The sequence below is a fragment of the Hipposideros armiger genome, unplaced genomic scaffold (genome assembly GCF_001890085.2).
Source record: "Hipposideros armiger isolate ML-2016 unplaced genomic scaffold, ASM189008v1 scaffold_216, whole genome shotgun sequence".
Classification (NCBI taxonomy): domain Eukaryota; kingdom Metazoa; phylum Chordata; class Mammalia; order Chiroptera; family Hipposideridae; genus Hipposideros; species Hipposideros armiger.
This window is the reverse complement of record NW_017731566.1, coordinates 752,773-776,763: the sequence shown is the minus strand read 5'-3', so window position 1 is coordinate 776,763 and position 23,991 is coordinate 752,773. Positions and strand designations below refer to the sequence as shown.

At 46.7% G+C, this 23,991-nt stretch overlaps 1 protein-coding gene across 1 annotated transcript in view; it reads right to left on the bottom strand.

The window, feature by feature from the left end:
• CUNH10orf90 (chromosome unknown C10orf90 homolog) overlaps positions 1 to 23,991 on the bottom strand; it is a 199,934-nt gene that overhangs the window by 162,013 nt on the left and 13,930 nt on the right. Inside the window, exon 2 of the mRNA XM_019654187.1 lies at positions 12,040 to 12,112. Within this exon, the coding sequence (XP_019509732.1) occupies positions 12,040 to 12,112 (73 nt within the window). The remainder of the gene's footprint in view (positions 1 to 12,039; positions 12,113 to 23,991) is intronic.

Genomic DNA, 23,991 nt, shown 5'->3' with positions numbered 1-23,991 from the left:
TCACCTCTTTCTCCCCTTGGACAGCTGCTGCAGCACATGAACTTGCCTCCCTGCATTCACTCCTGCGGCCCTTCATTCATACCATCGAGGGGGACCCAGTGTGAAGCAGGGGACGCTGAAGCTCTGGGCCCCTCTTCCAGGCCCCTGGCATTTGTATTCTGTTTCTTAAACAAAGTTGTCCAAATGATATAGGCTTGTGGTCTCCCAACCCTCGAGTCTGTCCTAGAAGGCAACAGTCTTCTCACAAAGCAAAATGCATCCCGTAGCTTCCTCCTTCCAAACCCGTTAGTGGCTTCGGCATTAAACAGAAAACCTGTTAGCACAGCCCTCCAGCATCTGCCTGACCCACCTCCTATCCACCTCTCCAACCGCTTTTCCTACCACTTTCCCTTCCTCAGCGCGAAGGAGCCACACTGCGCTTCCTTTCAGCTCCTGCATGTGCCAGGCTCTTCCCTTCCTCAGGGCCTTTGCCTATCCTGTGTCCTCTGCCTGAAACAGCATTCATTGGGCATGCGCCCTGTGCCAGGCACAGATGCCCCAAGCACTTAACATGCCCAGTGCAGTCACCCTGTGGCAGAACACAGGTAGAAACTGTGGTCTCCATTGTAGGGATGAGTGATTCACCAACCCCGTGAGTCACTGGACTTTTCTGAATTTCCATATTCTTACCTAACAGATGGGAATAATCGAACCCTCCTCATGGAGCGGTTGTGAAAATCGCACAAACCCTCGTCCACGTCCAGCAAACCGCTGGTGTGAGGTGGCCGGTGGGGGGCAGCAGCAGGCCCCCCACACCACCCTTTCCAATGGGCTTTCTATCAACAGGTGGGTCTATTAACCAGCCACAAAAAGACAAACACTGCACGATTCCACTCATATGAGTTATCTAAAATGGTCAAATCCACAGAATCAAAGGCTGGAATGGTGATGGGCAGGGGCTGGGGGGTGAAGGGGGGACTTACTAGCCCACGGGCACAAAGTTTCACTTAAATAAGACAAATGAGCTCTTGCGACCTGCTGTACAACACTGCGCCTACAGCCAGCGAGAGTGTGGTGCACTTGAAAGTTCGTTAAGGGGGTAGATCTCATGCGAAGCGTTCTTACCACAATCAAATACAAACTTTTAAATGTTTAGGATCAGTGTTTTCCTTCTATTATAACTACTCCTCGGAATAATAATGCAAGATAGGTGTTACGCCCACTTTACAGATGGAGAAACTGAGTCTCACAGAGTCAATGAGGTGCCCAGTGTTGCAGAATGAACAGCGTAAGAGCTGGGATCTTACAAAGTTTCCTAGTTTCACCCCGGGACACTGGCTCAGGCCTCGTCTCCGAGGGCATGGACATTCTTCTTGGATCCAAATTTTAATTCATGTTCAGGGCACCGGAGGCTCAGAACCCACGTTCCCACTCTCATCACATAGTGCAACTTTCTGGAAGAGAAGTCCCTGAGCTCCAGCATCACCTGTCATCAAACAAACTGTCCAGGAACCGGGCTCGGCCATCTCCCCCAGGCCGCCTGTCTCGATGTTTAATCACCCTCACGGATTGTCTCCTAAGTCCCATGAAAGGAAGAAATCGAATGTAAGCACCCGCAGGGCCTTGGAGAAAGCCATGTTTGGGGTGGAGTCAGCGGCTGGAGTTGGGCCAGGATCTACAAGAAGCTACGAGCGGAGGGTTGTTAACGCAGAGTTATTACTACCAGGAGGGGCACGTTAACAGCACAGTCCTTACACACTCTTGCTCCCTTCCACCTTCTGGGTAAAACCCAGGACGCATTTCCACCCCTTCTCCCTCTGCGGGGGCCGCGGGAACCGGCCCTCCATTCTAGAGGTCCTGCAGCGTCAGCTCAGAGCCAAGGCCCTAAAATCTTAACTCATGAGACCCCTAAAGTAAGGGAGTTTCAGCAACTCCAGTGCAGGTCAGGAGGAGGCCGAGACGGCTCTAGGCGGCAATCGACGGCCCACGACCATAACCTGCTCATCACCTGCTCTTTCCACGGGCTCCAGGTCAGTTATGTGACAAAGCAATCCATTTTACTCACACAGGCTGCGCTCTCGGTCCACCCAGTCCTGTGGAGGGGTTTTCACATCACGCCCGGGACACGACTGGAACTCCGGGGGCAGGGGCCCACCTGGGCCCCGGACTGCCAGAGCGCCTCCGGTTTTACCTCGTTCACAAACTGCTTTCTCTAAAAGTCCATGTTAAGAAAGAGTTCCATTTAAAAATAACAAACCGCTGTAAGGGAACTCTGCCCTCCGTGGTCAAAACAGCAACTTCACAGAAGTTCTTAAAATAAGATTCAGGAATTCTCCCCTCAGCGTAGAGGTCAGACAGGGGTGTTGACAAATACCAGCCTAAGGGGCGAATGTTCCAGAAGGTTTTCTAAACACAAGGCCTCCTCAGGTGCCCGAGGAGGGGTGTGACATGAGCCATGTGACAGGAGCCAAGGCCCTTTCAGGAACAGTGGCACGTCCGAAAGAGAAGCCAGCTGGAACTGGAACTTGGCTTTCGCCAGGAATCAGGAAAGGGCGCTCCTCGGAGTCAGGAAAGGCGCTGGCCCCAGTTTCCCCTTTCTGCCCTGTGGTGAACACGACCAGCGATCTCAGTCCGGCATGGCCCCCCTGCCTACTGCATCTCACACCTGAGCCAGGGACATGTCAGCATGCCACCACACCCAGAGAGAGAGAGCATTCTCAGAAAGCAAGGTTAGGAGGTAATTCGTTCAAAAGAAGATGTTGACAATGATGAGCTTACCGCCAGCCCTGCTCTGTTTACCAAAATGTAAAGTCAGCGATGAGGTAGCTGGTTTCCCCCTTTGCGGGAGTGGCTTTACTCAGTGCACTCGTCCCCGCCAGCTCAGCTATATCGCAGCTGCCAGATCACGCCTTTTGTGCTGGGAAACGGGACGCTGAGATGATCATTATATTAAGTCACACAATAAGCTTCAAACACACATGTAATTCCATGTGTCACTTTCAGTTTTTGTTGCTTTTGTTTATATGCTATTTCTTTTACAAAATCTTTTCTTTAGACGGCCAGCTGGGTGCAAAAGCTATTCAAAAAAAACCAAAACACAAAAAACCACTTTCGCTCTTAACCAAGTGTATTCTCTCCACGCCTAATTAACAATATTTCACCAAAACAAGCAGCGCTCTACACAGTGGGGCCCACAGAGTTTGGGAGGGTGCCTTCTACTCGCCCTTCCCTAGTAATATACAAGGAGTGTGTGGCTTTCAACAATTATCTGAGTTATTTTTCTCTTGTGGGGGCTCTTGATACACAACTCATAAGGATGTCAAAACCAATAAACTAATTCAAAGCAGCCTATAATCACACCAATAATAAAGTATAAGCCCAACTCAGACCTCTGCACAGGCTAGGGCTAGTGGCTCTGGGGCCAGGTAACACCGGGTGACGTCAGAGGAAGGCGATTGAAAGACCAACGTCAGAAGGGAGGGTCAGATCGATTCAGAGCAGGGGAAGCAGAGAAAGCAGAAAGGGGAACATACACCATGTCTCAGTGCATCATCTTAAGTCTTCTTGATGTCATGGGATGTGCCTGGCTCCTGTCCCAACAGTTCTCCAGGCTCCACAGTGACAGATCCTTTGTCCACCCAGCCAGGTCATTCCCCCAACAGGTGTTTATGGACGGACCTCTGAGGCTCGGTACAAGCAAAATCCAAGCTTTGGTGCAGCTTACGATCTGGATGGGGGAGCAGATATTCATCAAATAAAAATAAATGTAACATAACTGTGACAAGTGCAACAAAGGAGAAGGTGGACTCCAGGTGCCTGAGGCGGGTTGGTCTTGAGATCAGGGATGGCTTCTCAGGACACATGGGTGAGGGTCTGTAAGGTGAGTCAAGATTATTTAGGGGGAAGGGAATGGGCTGGTGCAACGGGATCAGCTCATATGGGGTTCCCAGAGCAGGAGGCACCTGGACAGCAAGGGTGGAGCAGAGAGGGAGAGGGAGGTAGGCAGAGCTCAGAAGGCCTCAGGCCTTTCAGGCCACCGTAAGAAGGGTCTTAGCTCTAAGAGCAGCTGAAAGGCATGGAAGGGGTTTAAGTAAGGAGCGGCATGGCCGAAACAGCTCCTTCTGGCTGGAGGTAGAGACTAGACAGAGGAAGCACAGACTATTGCAGTAGTTCAGGCCAACAAGGCAACAGGGATGGAGAGAACAGGGTGGGTCCCAGAAATGGTCAGGAGGTAAATCAGGGGGATGTTGTCCAGGATTAGACATGGAAGTGTTGGAGAAGCTAAAAGACGCCTTGGCTTCCAACGTGGCCAACCAAATGGATGGCAGTGTCATACCTGAGATGGACCGCAGTTCTGGGCTTAGAGAGATGTCAGGGCTTCACTGCTCCTCATGTCCACCTTGTCTAGAAATCAGATTTCTACCTTGTGCTGGGGAGTGAGTTCCTGACTTGTACGTGATTTCTGTACCTGATGCTGGGACCTCAGGCACTCTGGGCAGGACCCATTCTGTGTCAGACGTCCCCAGTCACACCTCTCTCTCCATGGGGCCCCCACCCTGCCTTCCCTGGCACCATGACGCATCGCTTCCACTTGAGGACACTGTGTTCTCTAGTTGCATGTCCCTGACACTGACCTCATGCCTGGGTGGTGGCCACACCTGGCTCTCATCACACTCTCTGAGCTCAGGCCAAGGTCCCCCTCTGTCCTCCCTGCCCCCACAGGGGCGTTGACCCCCAGCTCCCAACCCATCTCATTCGGCCGCTTTCTCCATGCCAGGCCCTTGTGGTGTAAGGTCCAAGACAAGAATCCCAAACTGTGTGCTGCCTTGACATCTGGAGGGCTTCCTCTGGCCAAACACAAATACCCCTTTGAGCTCTGCTCCCGGATTACAGCCCCCTTGCCCAACGACCTTGCTATCGTGGGGACCACGAGTGGCTCCTGCTAATCCCTGGGTAGCGGCTTCCGTTCCCTGCCAGCCCATGGACGTACTCAAACAAGCCAATCACATCCTCCGACAAGAGCCGGGAGGCACCCCACCTTTCTAACAATGAGACCCAGTGGCCCTCGTGCTCACGCCAGCCTCTGATTCCCTCAGAGCGGGATGAGGTCCCTTTGTCCCTCAGTGCACAGGAGGCAGGGACTGAGCTTTCATGGCCCTGAGAGGAAGCAGTTAAATCTGTCTGGGTGCGTTTCCTGGGGGCACAAAGCTACACAGACTGGGAAACACTTCAGCTGAGCTCTTTGTTCATTATTTTCCGAATTATTTTAATAATTAGATTATGTACCAGGTGATGGGCAAAGACGAAGCTTGAGGCAGAAACTTGTGTGGGGAGAAAGTTACTCATTGTACAGTTTCTGGTGATTCCAGCGAAACGGACGCTCAGGACCAAGACCGGCTCTAAGCAGAATTCAGGAGGGACGTGGGCATAATAGTCATTCATTAGAGAGTAAACAGGGACCATCACATGCCCCGTGACAAACGCAACTCGGTCTGTTTTCTTTCCAGCTTTGCCCTATACATGTAGGCACAACAGACCCAAACATGTGTCTTCCCGTCTTGCCCAGAAGGCAGGAATGAGTGTCTTCCTTCTCTGGTGGTTAGAGCCATCATGCCACTTCCTCCCTCCCCGTTGGCACAGCAGGCTGGACGCTGGGCGGAGTGAGCACTAGGCGGACTCCGTAGGAACCACCGTCTCTCAACACAGGCAGCTGAGTACAGGGCAGGAGGCGCTTGAAAGAGTCCTGGAAAACCCGGAAGGCAGATGGTTCCCTGACAGGCTCTCAAATGCCATCCCATGACCCAGTTCCCAGCCTGCTCTGGGGCTTTCCTGGGAGGGTCACCTGAGAACCCCAGATGCAGAATCGGCACATCATGGCTCCTTCGTACTGATAATGCTGGTCAATCTAGTGCACAATTTCTATGGGCCAGTCTCTGACCTTGGGACCACAGAGATGAGTGAGACAAGGGTGCTGCCCTCAGAGCCCATGGACACGTCTATAGAGAAGCACGGCGATGCGTGAAGGGCCACGAGTGTGGAACGGACTATCTGAAGCACCGGGGGTTGAATCGGGAAAGGCGTGTGACCACGGGAAGGATTGTCACAGCAGAAAGACACTCCACCGCAAGCGGAGCCAGGGAGCGGCACCAGGCGCCGAGGAGTTTAGACTTTGCCCTCTGACCTCTGATGTGACCAGAGAAGTTGCATTGAGTCAAGACTCCCTTATACACTGTTCCATAGATACATTTTCCACATGGGTGGGGTGGGGGGGTCTTTGAGGAGGAGGAAGGAGGCGGGCCATGTGGTCCAAATGGACGCTGTGTGTAAAAGGATCCACGTGTCTCAACTTCAGCAACGCGAGCCCTCATAAAAGCCGGGCTTTTCAGGGAAAACAAACAGGCAAATTGTAGTGTCCCTTCTCTACCTTGTTCACAGAGAAGCTACAATTACAAGTGACTTCTTCCAGAAGAGGAAAAAAAAATACAACGCCCATCAGTGTCTGGATGGGCTGCAGGGATATGGGGATACTGGCCCTGGAAGCACCGTCAGGACGTGTATTTTATTGAGGCACTAACGGTTCGACTCGAAATTAATGAAACTTAAACTATGGTGCTACAGGTAGCAAATCACTGCTCTTGTAAAAGCCGGAATAAAGGAACAATTATTCTTAAGTTGTAAGTGAAATATAATTACCTCATCCCGCTCATCAATCAAAGACCTACTCTTTAAGAACTGCCAGTTGTAAAGGTCGGGCTTAATGGATTAGGAGGGGGGAAATTTCATGCTGCCCTACCTTCCTTCCTAAGCCAAGTGAATCAGCAATTAAAAATTCCAAGTGACCTTCACCACTTCCCTGCACATACATTCCCCATACCTGATTTCCCCAGAAATGGCTTAAGCAGACACCTGATTCTCCTCCGCGTTGCTAAATCCTTCGGTCAAGCAGTCTCACCTGCAGACAGGTAGCTCAGCGGTGGAAAACGAGTAAATGGAATCCTTTATAACACGCAGGATGGAAATGTGAAAGGGACTTCCGACCGTTTGCTGATGGTGAAAACAGATGTGAGTTTGGGCAGAAACAGTCACCCTTTCTACATTTTTTTCTCCCTTAGTGATCAGATTCTATTAATCACAGTAAACCGAAATTTTACACAGGCCAACAGATTTCAAAGGCCTTGCCAAAAGGACAATTTTGCCATAAGAAATCGCTTCCCCGCCCTTCTAAGTCCTGGAATGAGGCAGTGAATAGTTGCATTGTGCAAATGAAGAGAGCAAAGTAGAAATTCAGAGGCGGTGCTCACTTCAGATTTCCTGCGTGAGCACTCTGAGCCCTGTTTGGACCAAACACCCCACTGATGTAGCTGCCACAACAGAAGCTGCACCCACACCACTGAATTGTAGAGCAGCTCCGCAGAAATCAGGGAACCCTAACGACGATTGTCTAAGAGCGAAACGAGGCCTGAGTAAATGGGAAAACTTCTCCACATTAGCAACAAAGTCAACACAGGCGCTAAACACCTCAACTCGTAAAACAAACACTGACACCAGGTCTGTGGTTCCCAGGGTGGCGCCCTGTTTCCTACCATGCTGGAGGGTTCCTCGGGTCCTGTAGCCCCACTCTCTTCTCGGCTCACGCATCCTCTTCTGCACTAATCTCAGCTGGTCTCGTGGTTGCTCATACAACCCACCTGTCAGTGATTGCAGCAAGGTCTACAACCCTGACCGTCTCCAGCTCTCAGCACCAAGTGGCCAGCTGCTTCCTAGGCATCTAGGCAGATGGCCTCTCGCATGCCAAGTCCAAGCCCCACACGTTCAGGATTCTCTCAGCAGCACCGCCCCTGGACCCCAGAAGCATCCTGGGTCCTGAATTCCCTACCTTGTGAATGTTAGCACCAGCCTCCCAGAAACGTCTTTCTTTTTATTATTATTTTTTTCAATTACAGTTGATGGTCAATATTAGTGTCAGGTGTACAGCATAGTGGTTAGATATGTATATACCTTACAAAGCAACCCCGTTGACTAGCCTCGTCCCCACCGAGCACCAGACAGTTATAACATTATAGGCTATCTTTCTTGTGCTGCACTTTACATCCCCAGGACTATTTTGTAATTGCCAGTTTGTAATTTGTAATCCCATCACCTTTATCCCAAAAACATCTTTAACGTCTCCCTATCCCAACCGCCCATAATGTAGTCATGTCCCAGTGCTCCGAGGGTTCTAGCACCCCCTGCCCCTGCCCTAGTTGAAACCCACCATCTCCCCTGCCTGGAATACCACAAAGGATGTGGATCGGATCACATATTCGAGCGACTTGAAAATATTTCATGCTTGGTTAAGAGCTTGCTCAAGAGTGCGAGTTCTGAGCAATAGAGGTTCGAGTCCTGCCCAAGCTGAGCTGCTGCTGAGCTGCCAAAAGGTGGCAGAATGGCTCAGCAAAAAAAAAAAAAAAAATATATATATATATATATATATATATATATATATATATATATTTCACGGGTCCTCTTTCCCTCCTCAATACAAACTAGAGATAAATAAATAAGATTACTGTACTTTTGCTCAACATGATCTAAGCTTTCTAACAATGCCTGTTGTGTGAGCATGTCAGGAGCCACCTTCAAAGAGTTGTGTCCCCTGTCCTTGGGACTTGCTACATGGTCAGCCGTCCCTGAAGAGGCTGCCCCACTCCTGCATGGCAACAAGGAGGGGAGCGTTCGGACATCACACACCAGGAAGAAACAGGACAAAGTGACAGCTGTGGCCCCTCCCAAAGTGGAGATTCCATGGGTGGACTTATGCCTTGGGGACATCTGCCTGGCCTTCTGGGACAATTGCCCTGTTAGCCAGGCACCCACAAGGTTGCACCCTCTGAGTCATGATTCTGGTACCTGACCTTGCCTCCTGACCTGAGATGACTGGATGAGAATGGAGCCTGAGAAGGTTACGTGAGAGGCATGAGCAGTGTGAGCTGGGGAGTGAATCCTGCGTGGCAGCGGCAGGCGAAGGCCCACGCCCGCTGCGGGGGCCACGGGGCCCCCGTCTCCTGTGCTCTCTGCAGCCTGGTGGCGTGTTCTTCCACGATGTTCACTGGTTTCCTTACAGTGGCTTCGCTTTTGTCTATGATAGTATGTTTCTGGTCCTTGCAACCCCGTTTTGACCTCAAGCTCTGCTCTCTGGGTTTCCCAAAGCCCCTGAGGGGGCTGAGAAGGATTTCATCCCTGTGCCAGGCCCTTCCTCTGGGTGTGGGAACAGGGAGTCCAATTCCTGAACCAAATTCCTTGTTCTCTCCTGAGGACACAAGCTCAACCATTGGGAGCCTAGAGGGCAGAGGTGGCTGCTCGGGCCAGTTTTCCTAGAAAAGATGTGACAGGACACCCTCCTCGGCCAAGTTCAGGCTCCTCGGAGTCCTCCTGCCCAATAGGCCTCGTCCTCAGCCTGATGCTGTTGCTCTGTCAGGCCCATTTGAGCAAAGAACCCTAATGGGTTCAGCCTTAGAGGGAATCCTGCTAAGCCAGTGTGAGAATTTCCCCAACCCCTGACATGTAATTAAGTTCCTCTTCCCCCACCTCTGACATCTAATCAGGTTCTCATTAGCAATTTTCTATCCACTGATCCCCTCACCATACCCACTGGCATGAATCCCTAGCTGCGCGTCTCTGAGCTGAGTTGACTTCTGTACTGAAGTCCCCCTCCCCTACTTCGGTAGCTCAAATAAAATCCCTCTTGCTCTTTTTAACCTGTGTCCAGTGCAGTTTCTCTAACAGATGGAAACGACCTTGCAGGCAGAGTAGTCTGAGGGGCCCTGTAGGGAGGGGACACCCATTCACAGCGTGACGGACGCAGGCCCTCCTGGACCACAACAGTGCAGCTTCTCTGAGAACTCATTTGGATGGGGCCTCACCCTCAGGCTCTGTACTTGGCCCGTTGGGTCCAATTTTAGCAAGAATCCTGCTGGGTCAGTCTCAAGAAAACCCTTCACCTTTGATATCTGATCCATTTCCTCATGTCCCACCTGTCAGTCACCTGAACCCAAATCCCTCTTCCCCCTGAGGTTTCCTCTTACAAATTTTCTATCCGCTGACCCCCACCTTGGCTATAAATTTCCACTTTTCCTTGTATCCAGAGCTGAGCCCACTCTCTGCCCTACTGTCAGACCCCACTGTAGTTATTTCCCTGGATAAAATCCACCTTCCCCACTTTAATAAGAGTCAGGAAGGATTTTTTTTCTCCAACAACTGCTTGCCTTCTGTGAGAATATCCAAGGTCTAGGGCTGCCTCTACAGTATTATTCCATAATCAGAACTTGGGAAATATAGATTTAGAAAAAAAAGAAACAAAAAAGAAAGAGAGAGTCAGACAGACAGGGAGAGAGAAGAGAGGAAGGCAGGGAGGGAGGGAGGGGCTAGCAGATATGTGCCTCCCCTCACACAGGCTGCTTAGGCGCAGTCCCTGAAGCCCTGACTGTTAACCCCTGGCCTCGGGCCAGCATGGGCTTGGATTCTAAGTCATCAAACTGCTCAGTGTGTTGTGAGCAGGGGTGCACTGCGGAAGTACCCAATGAAGGCCATTTTGAGCAGAGCTAGTTCTACGGAGAACCAACGCATCCACATCTAGGTCACCCATGACAAACTGTTCTCAGAGCCACCTCTGAGTGCTCTGAGAAAAACATGCCATTCTTCTCAATGTCCCCAAACTTCCTGGGGTGCAGGCGGCCAGGCATACTTCCTGAGCCTTCCATGCACGCCACCAGAAGTGTCTGCCAGTGGATTCACATTCTTACCACAGGCAATTTCCGGGCTAAGTTTTTAAAGGATCCAAACAAAATATCAGCCACTATTAACTTTCACTCTGTTAATTGAGTTCAAGTTCTCCAAAATGTGTCAGAAATCCACAGAAAATACAGTATTTATATTTTAAGTAAATACAGTTAAGGGGCTACATTTTGTTAAAATAAATGATTAAAGTATAAACATTTCCTATTGTTATTCATTCTTGAAAAACACAAAAATAGAGAGAAATGTTCATCTGCTTTCCTAAGCTTCCTCTCTGGAACACTGAGCTCGTGGGTTCAAGTCAAACACTGCAGTCAGCGGCCTGGAAACATCATTTGGCTACAGACGAACGCAGCAGCGAAAGTGGTAAAGCATAAGCTATAAACCACGCTTTGAGGCTCCCAGAAAGGGTTAACTAAGAAAGTTTCTTTCAAACAATATTTTTGTCTTTAGTTGACTGTGTCAGTTATGGAGAGGAACTCGGTCCCTGATATCTTTGCTAGAAGCAGGTGGTAAAGGGCAGTGAAAAGAGAAGCTATGAATGTGTGCATGCAATCGCACACACATACCTATATATGTGCTTATATAGGCCAATTCATCTGCCACATTTACAAATTCAAATTCAAATGAAGCTTAAAAAATAAAATTTGCTACATGGAAACGTTCTTTCAAAAATTTAGTTTGCTTGAGTCTCGACATTGATATATTCCATCAACCCAGGAGTCTTATTACAGTGCCATCAGAAATTTTTACCTAAATCCATATCATTTCTCTCATGAAAGAAAGAAAAAGAGCTGGTTTTCACACCAAGTTTACAAACTTCATAAAGGTTATGAACTGTAAACATCTCTCCTCGGGGTTTTTACAGTTTAGTGGCTATGAACGGAAGCTTCGTAATCATGATTTATGGATGCACAGACACCAGTCCCAGAGCTGTAAACTGCATGGCCCTGTCCGATTCCTCATTCCTGGCAGACCTGCCCCCCACTGCCCTAACCGGGAACACCCAGCAGTCGCCACCCTTATCTTGGGTCCCAAGGCACTGGCTACCTGAGGCAAATGATACTTCCTTTGCGTTATTAGCTTTTCAGACAGTGCCAGCCTAACCGCCTGTGTGTTTAGAAATTCAAATCAGCTTCAAAACTTGTCAGAGCCACTGAGCTATCATCTCATGTTTGGGGGGCAAACTAGGCTCCAAAGCCCATTTCATTATTAATAAAAGTAAAGGAGAGGGAGAGTAAATAAAAGCTCGAACGGGGAAAATCCGGTCAGAGCCCAATTCTTTACCTGCGTGCGAAAGACTTTCATTTCTTTCCCAGGCAGCGTGATCTTTCGGGGATGAGAAGAGCCGACTATGGATCTGGAAGATAAACAGAAACCTTCCCAATCTCATATTTTTATTTGCCAGGTGTATAATCTTCAATAATGTATATTATTATATTTTAAAAAATCAAGCAACATTCCTAGCATCCCTCCACTCTCCCTAGAGCTGCAGATGGTAATGAATACGTCCTCCATGCTCTCCCAGGCAAACCAGTAAATAAAGGGTAGGTTTCTGATGATTTCAAACACACAAGGAACGTCCGGAGGGGGTAGTCAGCGAGCATGGATGCTGCTAGGAGATCAAAGAACCACAGCTAATATTTCTTCTCTATCCCATCACAATGCTGAATGAATGCTGAGCAAAAATTGGGCATTTGATAACTATTGATAAATTGATTAAACACGAGCAATCAAATTTCGGAACTAGCCTTCAAGACCCAGTGAAAATAAGATTAATACACAAAAGTCTTCTGCTATCTGCAAGTTTGGTTATGATGCTGACTTTCTCTGCCGAAAGGTGAAGGTATGTTTTGTTAGTCTATTCTGAAAGCATTTCGCTGTGGGTGGGAGTTTTGGCTCTGATTGATAAACTTAGACGCCAGAGCAGCTCATGCCACACTGGGTCTGTCCCCATGTCCGTCGTCCCCCTGACACCCCATGGCCTCACCCCAAAGCTGAAGAATAACTCTTCTGCCCCCTTGCATTGCAATCTTAGGGTGATTTGAAGAGGTAACACATTCATGGAGCTCCAGCCAGCCTCTAATGCTGAACCCCAGTTAACTCCTTAGTTCTGGGGCTGAGTTAAGCTTTTTGGTGTTCAGGTCCCATTTTTGGCCTCCTCTCAGCCCCCAGCATCCAGGCAACCAGGTTGGGGGTTACAGAGGGGAAGTGCACGCAAACCATTCTTCTATCCCAAGCAGGAGTCTGGCCCCCCAGACCCCACGGCAGAGGAGAAAGAATGAGGAAAGGCTTCGGACTGCGGCTGGGCTGAGGCTGAGAGAATAAAAGTTAGACAGCTGGTCCTGCCACCCTCTGGGCTCTGTACCCTGGGCCTAACTCAGCCATTGTCTATCAGTAACACGATTATTAATTATAACAATCACAAGAACTGATGACAATTAATGAGATTTCATATGGGCGGTTATTGTATAGCGTGTTCCAAACATCATCTCATGATATTCTCACAACTGTCAGAAAGACACGCTTTCAGCCCTGCTGCAGTAGCTGAAACAGCCTAAGCTGAGGTTGCCCGTGCCTGTGGGGTGTGACACAGCCAGGGTTCAGACCAGGGTGGTCAGACCCGAGGCGCCTGAGCTTTCAGCCAGTGTGTTGCCCACATCGTTACTATCACTGCTACTAAGTACCAGTATTTGGCTATTGGACCGTATACAGGCATCAGACTGATACACATCCCTTTCTCAGACTTGGTACAGACATGTCATAGCAAGTACTGGAGAGCATGCGAAAACTTTTCAGGAAGGAAAGAGAAGAACAGCAATGGTCAACGTGCAAGTGGGAAACAATTAAGATCCCAACTTCATAGAAAAAATGAGTTATCTCTCCGCTGCTCCAAACATAAGCAAGCAGATGGATCTGAAAGCTGTGTGTGTGAGTGCGTATGTGTGTGTGTGTGTGTGTGTGTCTGTGTGTGTGTGAGTGTGCATGTGTGTGTGTCTGTGTCTGTGTGTGCATGTACGTGTGTATGTGTGTGTAAGTGTGTGTCTGTGTATGTGTGTGAGTGTGCGTGTGTGAGTGTGCATGTGTGAGTGTGCACGTGTGTGTGTGTGTGCATGTGCGTGTGCATGTTGTGTGTAGGGTGAGGGGAGGGGGTTGCAGGGAAGAGTCTTACCTAGCAGAGATTTTAAGCTTTCTCTCTCCTGGGTTGTTGTTCTGTATGGCTCTTTTAAGAATGATTTTTTTGTGTAATTTCTAAATTAACTCTATCCAGTCGAGTGAGTCAGTTAACCTGGGACTTGACAGCACAGAGTTACTTCTTACCCAGCAAGCTCTGGAAGCACCATGACCCCTTAGGGAGGGCCCAGCCCCAGCCCCACCAGGAAGTAACAAACACTGAAGTGCACTGGTTCCGACTTCTCTCTCTCTGGGATCCGAGTGGTTGGGAGTGGATGACAAATTGACTAGGCCCCACTGACGTCTCCAACAGCCTGGGGCCATCCTGCACAGGCTCTGGGCACTACTGACCCAAGAAATCCCGACAACAGGGTGATTGGGGATCTCTGTCATCAACCGCCCCAGGTCTCAATCCCATCTCAAGCGACATCCTGCAAAGACTTGGCTTTGGCTCTACTTTCTGCTGGGTGCTCATGTGATCTCTTCATGCAAAAGAGTGACACTTTTCATCGCCCTTAGGACAAGCAGCGAAGGCCCTGGGTCTGCACCTGCTAATCTCGGGGGCATCACTGGGTGCGTCTCTCTGGGCCACACACTCTGTGTGAGCACCTCTCCGCCTCTTGAATTCACAGATTCGCCCCACCACTGGGCCTTTGCACATGCTGTTCCATCTGCACAGCATGCTGTTCCCCTAGTCCACCTCCAGATCTCAGTTCGAAGGACCTGCTCAGGTGAGTGTCTCTCCAGACACCACTCTGAAAACCAGTTCAGGGTTTGGATTTCTAAGCTTCGACAGAAACATTCCTTTCCCTCCAGAGCACTCCACTCACCTGGGTTTGTAGATGTGCACTGACCTGTGTGAATCTGCAATAATAATGTCTACTTCTCCCCTAGATGCTAACTCCCCTGAGAAGAAAATCATTTCTGCCTTGCTTGCCCATGGACAAGGGCTGGACACATCCCAGGCTTTCAATACACATTTGTTGAACACAAAAGGGATGGAAGAATTAATAAATTCATTCATTCATTTGTTAATGAAAACTAAGCTTCTCATCTGGGGTAAATTGTGCACGTGCTCTTGGAATCCACACTCGTGTCTCCTCGGAGAACTTGGACAGTCATGGACCTCCGTTCTTCCCTCAGTCTTCAACTTTGCCCTCCTCAGCATTTTAACCACATCCAAACCTCTAACATAAAAATAAAACCAAAAGCTCCCTTCCCCACACATGTTACCTTCCTCCCTTTCACTTAACTCTCAGCAGGTCTTGAAGGAGACGGCTTCTCTCTCTGTCCCTCTCCCTCACCCCCCACTCAGCTCTCCCTTTCCCACAGTCTGGATGGAGCCACTGTGATCCCTGGCGCTCACATTCCCACCATGCTCTCCAGCGGCCACCCAGCTGCCACCTCCAGGGGCTGTGTTCTGTCCACAACTCCTGTTGGCCGCACTCCCTAACCATTTCTCCATCCCATCTCCACCTCCCCAACCATCTCTCCATCCCACCTCCACCTCCCCAACCATCTCTCCATCCCACCTCCATCTCCCCAACCATCTCTCCATCCCACCTCCGCCTCCCCAACCATCTCTCCATCCCACCTCCGCCTCTCTAACCATCTCTCCATCCCACCTCCGCCTCTCTAAGCATCTCTCCATCCCACCTCCGCCTCCCCAACCATCCCTCCATCCCACCTCCGCCTCTCTAACCATCTCTCCATCCCACCTCCGCCTCCTCAACCATCCCTCCATCCCACCTCTGCATGGGCGGCCTTGAATGCTATGCTAAGTGACGGGAAGATGTGGCGATGGATGAACAAGAGCAGATGCCTTATGCTCAGTTACGTGCTAAAGCTTTGTCCCGACCCAGGTTCAGTTAGTCTGGTCTCAAGAGCCTTTACTCAGGAGCTGAAATCATCATCGTCTCTGGGAGAGGCAATGCTTCACAACTATGCTTTTTACTAAGTCTAGCATGTGACATACATTTGTTCTTTTCATCTTTTATTGTGGTAAAACATACAGAACGTAAAATGTACTACTGTAACCATTTTTAAGTGAACCGTTCAGTGGTGTTAAATAGATTCACCCATAAAGTTGTACATCACCACCATCTATCTCCATCATTGTTTTCGTTTTATAAAACTGAGACTCTATACCCATTAAACAATAACTGCCCCTCATTCTCCATCCCCCAGCTTGTGGCAACGAGCACTCTGCTCTGTCATTTTGATTACTATAGGTGCCCCATATAAATGTAGTCATGCAGTATTTGTCCCTTGTGGCTGGCTTATCACTTAACATAGCATCCTCAGGGTCCATCCACATTGGACCCTATGTCAGCATTTCCTTCCTTCTTAAGACTGAATAACAGTCTATTGCGTGTATAAACCACATTTTGCTTATTCACTCATCCATTGATACACACACTTGATTGCATCCATGTTTTAGCTGCTGTGAATAATGCTGCTATGAACATGGGTGTTCAACTCTCTTTAAGACCTGCCTTCAATTCTTAGGGGTAGAGACCCAGAAGTGGAGTTGCTAGATCTTTTATTTTTTGAGGAATTTCCATACTGTTTTCCACAGAGGCTGCACCATTTTTCATTTTCACCAACAGTAGACAAGTGTTTCAATTTCTCCACATTCACACCAACAATTGTTATTTTCTGTTTATTGATAGCAGCCATTCTAATAGGTGTGAAATGGCATCTCCTTGTGGTTTTGATTTGCATTTCCCTGATGATTAGTGAGGTTGGGCATCTTTCCATGTGCCTGTTCACCCTTTGTTAATCTTCTTTGGAGAAATGTGTATTCAAGCCCTTTGCCCATTTTTTAATTTATTTATTTATTCTTGAGTTTTAGGAGTTTTGTCTATATTCTGGATATTAATTCGTTATCAGATATATGATTTACAAATATTTTCTCTCATTTGGTGGGTTGCCTTTTTACTATGTTGATATTATCTTTCTATGCACACAATTTTTTAATTTTCATAAAGTCCAGTTTATTTTTTCTTTTGTTGCCTGTGCCTTTGGTGTCATATACAAGAAATCACAGGCAAATTCAATTTGTGAAGCTTTTGCCCTGTGTTTTCTTCTAATAGTTTTACAGCTTTAGGTCTTACATTTAGGTCTTTGGTCCATTTTGAGTTAATTTTTTTATATGGTTTTAGATAACGATCCAACTTCATTCTCTTGCATGTAGATATCCAGTTTTCCCAGCATTGTTTGTTGAAAAGACTCTCCTTTCACAATTGAGTGATCTTAGGACCATTGTCAAAAATTATTTGGCCATATATGAGAGATTATTTCTGAGCTCTCCATTGTATTCCATTGATCTATGTCTGTCCTTATGCCAACACCACACTGCTTTGATTACCATAGCTTTGCAGTAAGTTTTGAAATCAGGAAATGTGAGTCTTCCAGCTTTATTCTTCTTTTTCCATATAATTTAGCTATTTGGGGGTCCCTTGAGATTACATTTGAATTTTAGGATGCGTTTTCTATTCCTGCAAACAAAAATATCATTGGAGTTTTTATAGGAATTGCATTGAATCTGTAGATCATTTTGGGGTAATATTAACATCTTAACAAGACTGAATAATATTGTTATTATTCCCCGAATCCATGAACATTGATGTAATTCCATTTATTGATGTCTTCTTTAATTTCTTTCAGCAATGTCTTATAGTTTTCATTGTACAAGTCTTTCACCTCCTTGGTTACGTTAATCCCTAAGCATTTATTCTTTATAATTATATTCTAAGTGGAATTGTTTCCATAATTTCCTTTTCAGACTGTCATTGTTAATACATAGCAATGTCACAAATTTTGGTGTTGACTTTGTATCCTGCTATTTTGCTGAATTCATTTATTAGTTCTAACAGGTTTTTTGTGGAATCTTGAGGGATTTTTACATATAAGGTTATATCATCTGCAAACAAAGATAACTTTACTTATTCCTTTCCAACTTGGATGCCTTTTATTTCTTTTTCTTGCCGAATTACACTGGCTAGAACTTACAGTGCTGTGCTGAATAGAAGTGGTGAAAGCAGACATCCTTTACCTTGTTCCTAATACAGGGCAAAAGCCTTCACTCAAGCCTTCAGCCTTGAGTACGATGTTCACCATTGAGTATGGGTTTTTCATATGACTCTTATTATATGGCTGTCGAGGTAGTTTTCTTCTGTCTTTAGTTTGTTGAGTGTGATATATATTTATTGATTAGTTCTCTATTTTCTCCCACTAGAATGTAAATTACACACAATAAGTTTTTTCTTCATTGCTGTAATCCCAGCTCTTAGAACATTACCAGATCCACAGTATATTGATGAAGATATATACTGAATGAATGAAATGACTGTGGAATCACATGAGAACATGCTAATGATATCCTGTTAATGTAACAGATAACATGATTGGATGGCTGCTATGATTTCCACTAAGTAAAGTTTTATGAAAAAAATGGAGAAGTTATACAAAAATAAATACATACAGCACTCTTTCTACACGGAGAAATATTGGGTTGTTGGAAAAGTCATGATGCATGTTTGCGACAGATGGCACTAGTTCATTTTTGGAAGTACTAGAGTCATTCGCATCTATGTTATTGCTATCATTTGACAGCTGACAGTTCTAGCTTCATTCTAAAAAAAATTGAGCAATTTAGTTGAGTTTTGGAGATTTTACAAGTTGAAGATGGAAGACCAAACTGCATTTTTGCCATATTTTACTGTTTTACTTCCATAAAGGGAAGAACGCTCGTCAAGCTTGTGAAAAGTTGCAAAAAGTTTACAGTGACAATGCTCTACAAGAACGTCAGTGCCAATGAAGGTTCACGAAGTTCTGTGCTGGTGATTTTGATCTTAACGACGCTCCTCGATCGGGGAGGCCCACCGAGGTTGATGACGACAAAATAAAGGCATTGATCGAGTCAAACCCATGTTACATGACATGAGAGATTGCAGAAACATTGAACATCCATCATTCAAGAGTTTATGACCACCTGAAGAAGCTGGGATACATAAGCAAGCTCAATATTTGGGTTTCGCATGAACTCAAAGAAGTTCATTTGACAGCGCTTATAAACATCTGCAATATGCTCATTAAACATGAGGAAAACGATCCTTGTTTGAAGCAACTGATAACTGGTGATGAAAAGTGGATTGTTTACAACAATGTGGTCTTGGTCCCGATGTGATGATTCGCCTCAACCTACATCGAAAGCAGACATTCTTCAGAGAAAGGCTATGCTCTCAGTGTGGTGGGATTTTAAAGGCGTCGTGTTTTTCGAGCTCCTACCAAAGAACCAAACAATCAATCAAATGTGTACTGTCGGCAACTGGGCAGTTTGAACAAATCCATCATCCAGAAACATCCAGAGCTTGTTAATTGTAAAGGAGTTGTGTTCCATCGCGACAATGCAAAACCACACACAAGTTTGATCTCCCTTCAAAAATTATTGGAGCTTGGATGGGGTGTGTTGCCACACCCACCATACTTCACTGACCTTGCACTGTCAGACTTCCACTTGTTTTGGTCTCTTCAAAGCTCCTTGTGTGGTATAACGTTCAATTCAGATAAGGCTGTAAATCAGCACCTTGTTCAGTTTTTTGCAAATAAAGACAGGTCCTTCTAAGAACGAGGAATTATGAAGCTCACTGAAAGATGGCAAAAGGTTATCGAACAAAACAGGCAATATATCATTGATTGCTCTTTGCTCTTTATATAAATAAATGACCTTTGAAAAACATAGACAAAATTCGTCATGACTTTTCTGACAGCCCGATACTTTTCCTAGTAAGCAAAAGGTGTTGCTGTGCTTCTTAGTATTTATTACTCACAGGGAGAGGCTGATCAGCCCCAAGCAACTTCCTGAGTGACCATTAAGTGACTCCAGCCCTTTCAAGGTCTTGTCTCCCTTAGCTCTCTGAAGCCATCAGTGTGTTCTCTGATGAACGGCAGCAGTAATTTCTCCCCACAATAGGGGGGACGATTTAAGACCCTGTTTCCCACCCCTGTTCCCAGTGCTCCTGGCCCTGGTTCAAGCCTGGGGTCACACAAGCTGATGTCATGAGGGCTCACCACATGCCAGACAATTACCTTAGATCCGCCAGCAACTCTGTGACAGAGGTATAATTATTATAGTATTATTCCCAATTTGCAGGTGTGAAAATTGAGGCGCTGAGTGGTTAAACCTCTGGCTGAAAGTCACACGCACACCTAAGAAGCGAGTGAAGGAGCCCCGCCTGGAATGCCAGCAATTAAGATCGCTCCTTGGGAATAGAAAACTATGGTTAGGAACAGGCACATGAAAAGACTCATGACACTTCACAACTACGGCGCATGCTCCAGTTTGCAAAGCTCTGTTACACGCATTACCCCATTCTGATTCTCCAAAGTCTCTGAGAGGTGGCCAGCACACACGCAGCTTTTTGTTTGTTCAGTTTTGTTTTAAAGAAACCAAGTCCCAGAGAGGGCAGGAGACATAACTGCCCAAGGTCTGGCACCCACACCTGTTTCCCGCCCTTGGTCTGGAGTCCCTTCCATGCCATCTCGCCACCTGCCACCCTACCGAGTCCAACCTTAGCAGCACAGCCGCCAGCAGAAATTCTGTGGTCACACCTGACACCAGCTAGGACACTGACGACACTGACACAATGTGATCTGTGAATTCCATCAGGAGCCAGAAACTGCGCTGGCAAGATCTGAACATTGTAGATACAATAATACTAGACCGTTCCGTTTATATAAGACTAAAAACAACTTTATAAAACAACTTTCACATTCTCTCACTTGATCCTCCCAAGTCCTGCCATAATAGCTGGGCTCTAATGAGCATATAGGTGATTGTTTTTGATGGTTTATTTACTGACTCTTCCTTCAAGATACCTGAGTACTCACTATAGAGCCATACTCCCTTATCTGCAATCCTGAAACCCATAAAGTTTTGAAATCTGAGCGTTTTCCTCTCTGAGTTTATAGGAAACTAATCTGCCAGCAAAACCTTACCCGAACTAACCTGCGGCTATTTATAATATTAATTTATTCCATTTAGTGTGAATATTCATACATTTTATTGCAGAAACATCAGTGAGCTTAATTACAGGGTGCTAGTCAGATCCCACTGAGAATGTTATGCAGTATTACCTTGCTGAAGTGAAATTAAGAAATTGTTGTTGAATCGCATTTGGCCCCAAGAGTTTTGGCTGGAGAGTTGGGGCTGCGTAGTGCAGATGCTTAATGCACCTACCAGACTCTGGGTTAGGGGGTTCCATATATCCTCTCACCCAGTCCCCACAAGGCAGGTGTTCTCTCTGCATTTGATAGATAAGAACACTGGGATATGGAGAGATTAGAAATTTGCTCTAGGTCTCAGAGCTGCTAACTGCCAGAACCAGGACTCTCCCAGAATGAGGTATTCTCGGCATCCCCCATATTAGCGTGTGTGTGTGTGTGTGTGTGTGTGTGTGTGTGTGTGTGTGTGTGGTAGGGGGATGGAGGTACTTAGAGTTGGCTCCCGGGCTTTGTAAAGCATTGAGCAAATAAAACAGGAAAAGAAGAGGGAGAAATACAGGAATTTCCAGGCCTACAGAGAATCCCCCCTCCACTTCGCCCTTTCTGGACATGTGTGTGGTTCATAGAGAATACAGAGGTGAGACTCTGAATCTACTCATATCCCAGGTTGTCAAAGACCAAGCAAGGGTGGACTCTGGCTGGGTCTTTTCTAGGACAATGGCCGTCACTGTTGGAGGGGGCCGACAGCAGAACCGAAACGAGGGCCATGTTTCTGCAGCACCCCAGTGCCTTCTGGGAATGCAGCCGGCCCCACTAGAGGGTAGACAGCAAGCAGTGGTGTGTGGTCCCAGGTTGGACTGCCCACCGGTTATCTCTGGGGGATGGAATACACTCTCCATGGCCAATCTACACGCATGATTGATCTCTGCCAGAGTTGCATGTTGGTATTCAATCTTCTGAACTCTCTTCTGCAACAGTAATTAATGTCAGACCAGTTTACGGATCAACAGTATATTTTCTGGTTAATGCAACACTGCACCTACAATAACTCAAAACTGAGATTTATCTCTGTGATTCCCCTTCATGCTTCATCTCGTCATGTTTACATCTGGTTTAACTTTTTCTAATCTAAAATAAATCAGCATGAAAAGCATCAGGTTTTTCATTTAGATTCTCAATTGCCTTTTATTACTGAGATAATATCCCTTATCTGATTGCAAGTAGCAGAATTGTTCCCTCGTTAGGGTCTGAATGAGATGCTGCAGTTCAGTCTCCCATCTCTCTTTGCCTTCTCCTTCACTTTGGTTTTCAAGGGTGGTGTCTGGTGGGATTCTGTTTGAAAACGAGACAAATCAGGGTAGAAAGAGAATATATTATTTCTATCATCTGTCCTCTTGTGAGACACACGTTGGAAGACAGCCTCCCCTGGCTTCCTAAAGAGAAGTGGTCCATGAAGAGCTGGCTGCTGTCCCACCAGGGTGACTCCAGCCCCTGCCTGTTTGCAGAGATGAATGAGAACAGCAGTGACAAAGCTGGAGATTTCTACGCAAACGTCAGGCATGAGGGTAAAACAACTCCCTAATGTGGGCATGTTAATTACCCAGTTACAAAGTCAGGTTTAGCAAAACTATTTTGTACATCAAGGACATAGATTTCCCCTGCTTCCTTAAGGGCTCCTTTCAGCGCAGTCTATTCTGTTTCCTGTCATCTGAAACATATTCTTCCGACTTGAAAACGTGAGCTGATGATTCCAGAAACTGAATCCACTTCTTGTGCCAAGTGGAAGCTTCCCCAGTAATTGTTTACTGTCACTCTCTCCTTTCCCTCAATTACAGCCCTGAGCTGCTTGAAATACTCCAAAATCGAATACAATAAAGTTACCCTGACTTCGGAAAACCTCAGAAAGTCCTGAGAATTCAATCACTCACTCAACCTTACAACTTTTCAGTCAATTGCTGTTGCTTTTTCTTCTTTCAAAGGAACAGAGACAAAAAAAAAGAAAAAAGGGCGAAGGTATTTCCTGTTCTTTGACTCCCCTGGGCCTGTGGGGAAAAGGTCTTATTATCTTCCACTGCTGGATGCTTTTGCAACCTTTTATTCACCCAGCCTGACAGAAAGCGGATGTGCAAGGAGCACTTTTCATAGCTGACTTTCACACCTTTTCAGAATTAGAAGTGATGACTTTTACTTAGTGAGCAAGGGCAGAAAAGGGTCCACAATGGCTTTATAACAGAATAATAATAACAGCCACACTGCAGCTCAGGGCCCCTGTGAAGGGCTTCCCAGGCAGTATGTAATCTCCATGGTGACTCTAGAAGGAAGATACCACTATAACCACATTCTAAAGGTGGGGAAACATTATTTTTAATCTTATTGTTATGATAAGATCAATACCAATATGATAAACTACTGTTACTGAGCTCTGACTGCGAGCCAAGCACGCCACAGCCCGAAGTCTTCTCATTATATCACTTTATTCAGTCCCCACAAATGCGCGAGATGAAGCTACTCTTAGTAACTCCATTCTGTATACGAAGCAACTGACGCTTGGAGAAGTAAGAAGAAACCACGCGAAGTCAGAATTAATAAGCGGCAGAGTCGGGGTCAAAATCCAAGTTCACCTGAATCGGAGCCCAGGCCCTGCCCCTCTGCTGTCTCAATAGAACATCGCCCATTTAATCAAGATGCCAAAGTTTGTAACAAAAACTTAACCACAGTCCCCAGAAACCTACACACTGCAAGATTTCAGCTACAGGGTATGCTGGACCAGGGGACATTTAAGTGGCACCAGATGAGTGTTTGCCAAGGAGTTGGGCTGGGGGGGCGTGGCTTGGGTACAAAGGGCACAAGGGAACTTTCTGGGTTGGTGGAAAGGCCCCACATCATGATTTGGTACTGGTTACACGACTGCACACATTTGTCAAAACAAAATGAACTGTACACTTACAAAATGTATGAATATTAATGCATGGGAATGATACGTGGACCAGGCTGACTGTTTTTTAAAGTATCATGAAAGAGCTCCAATTTAGCTTAGAGTTTCAATTCAACAGACAG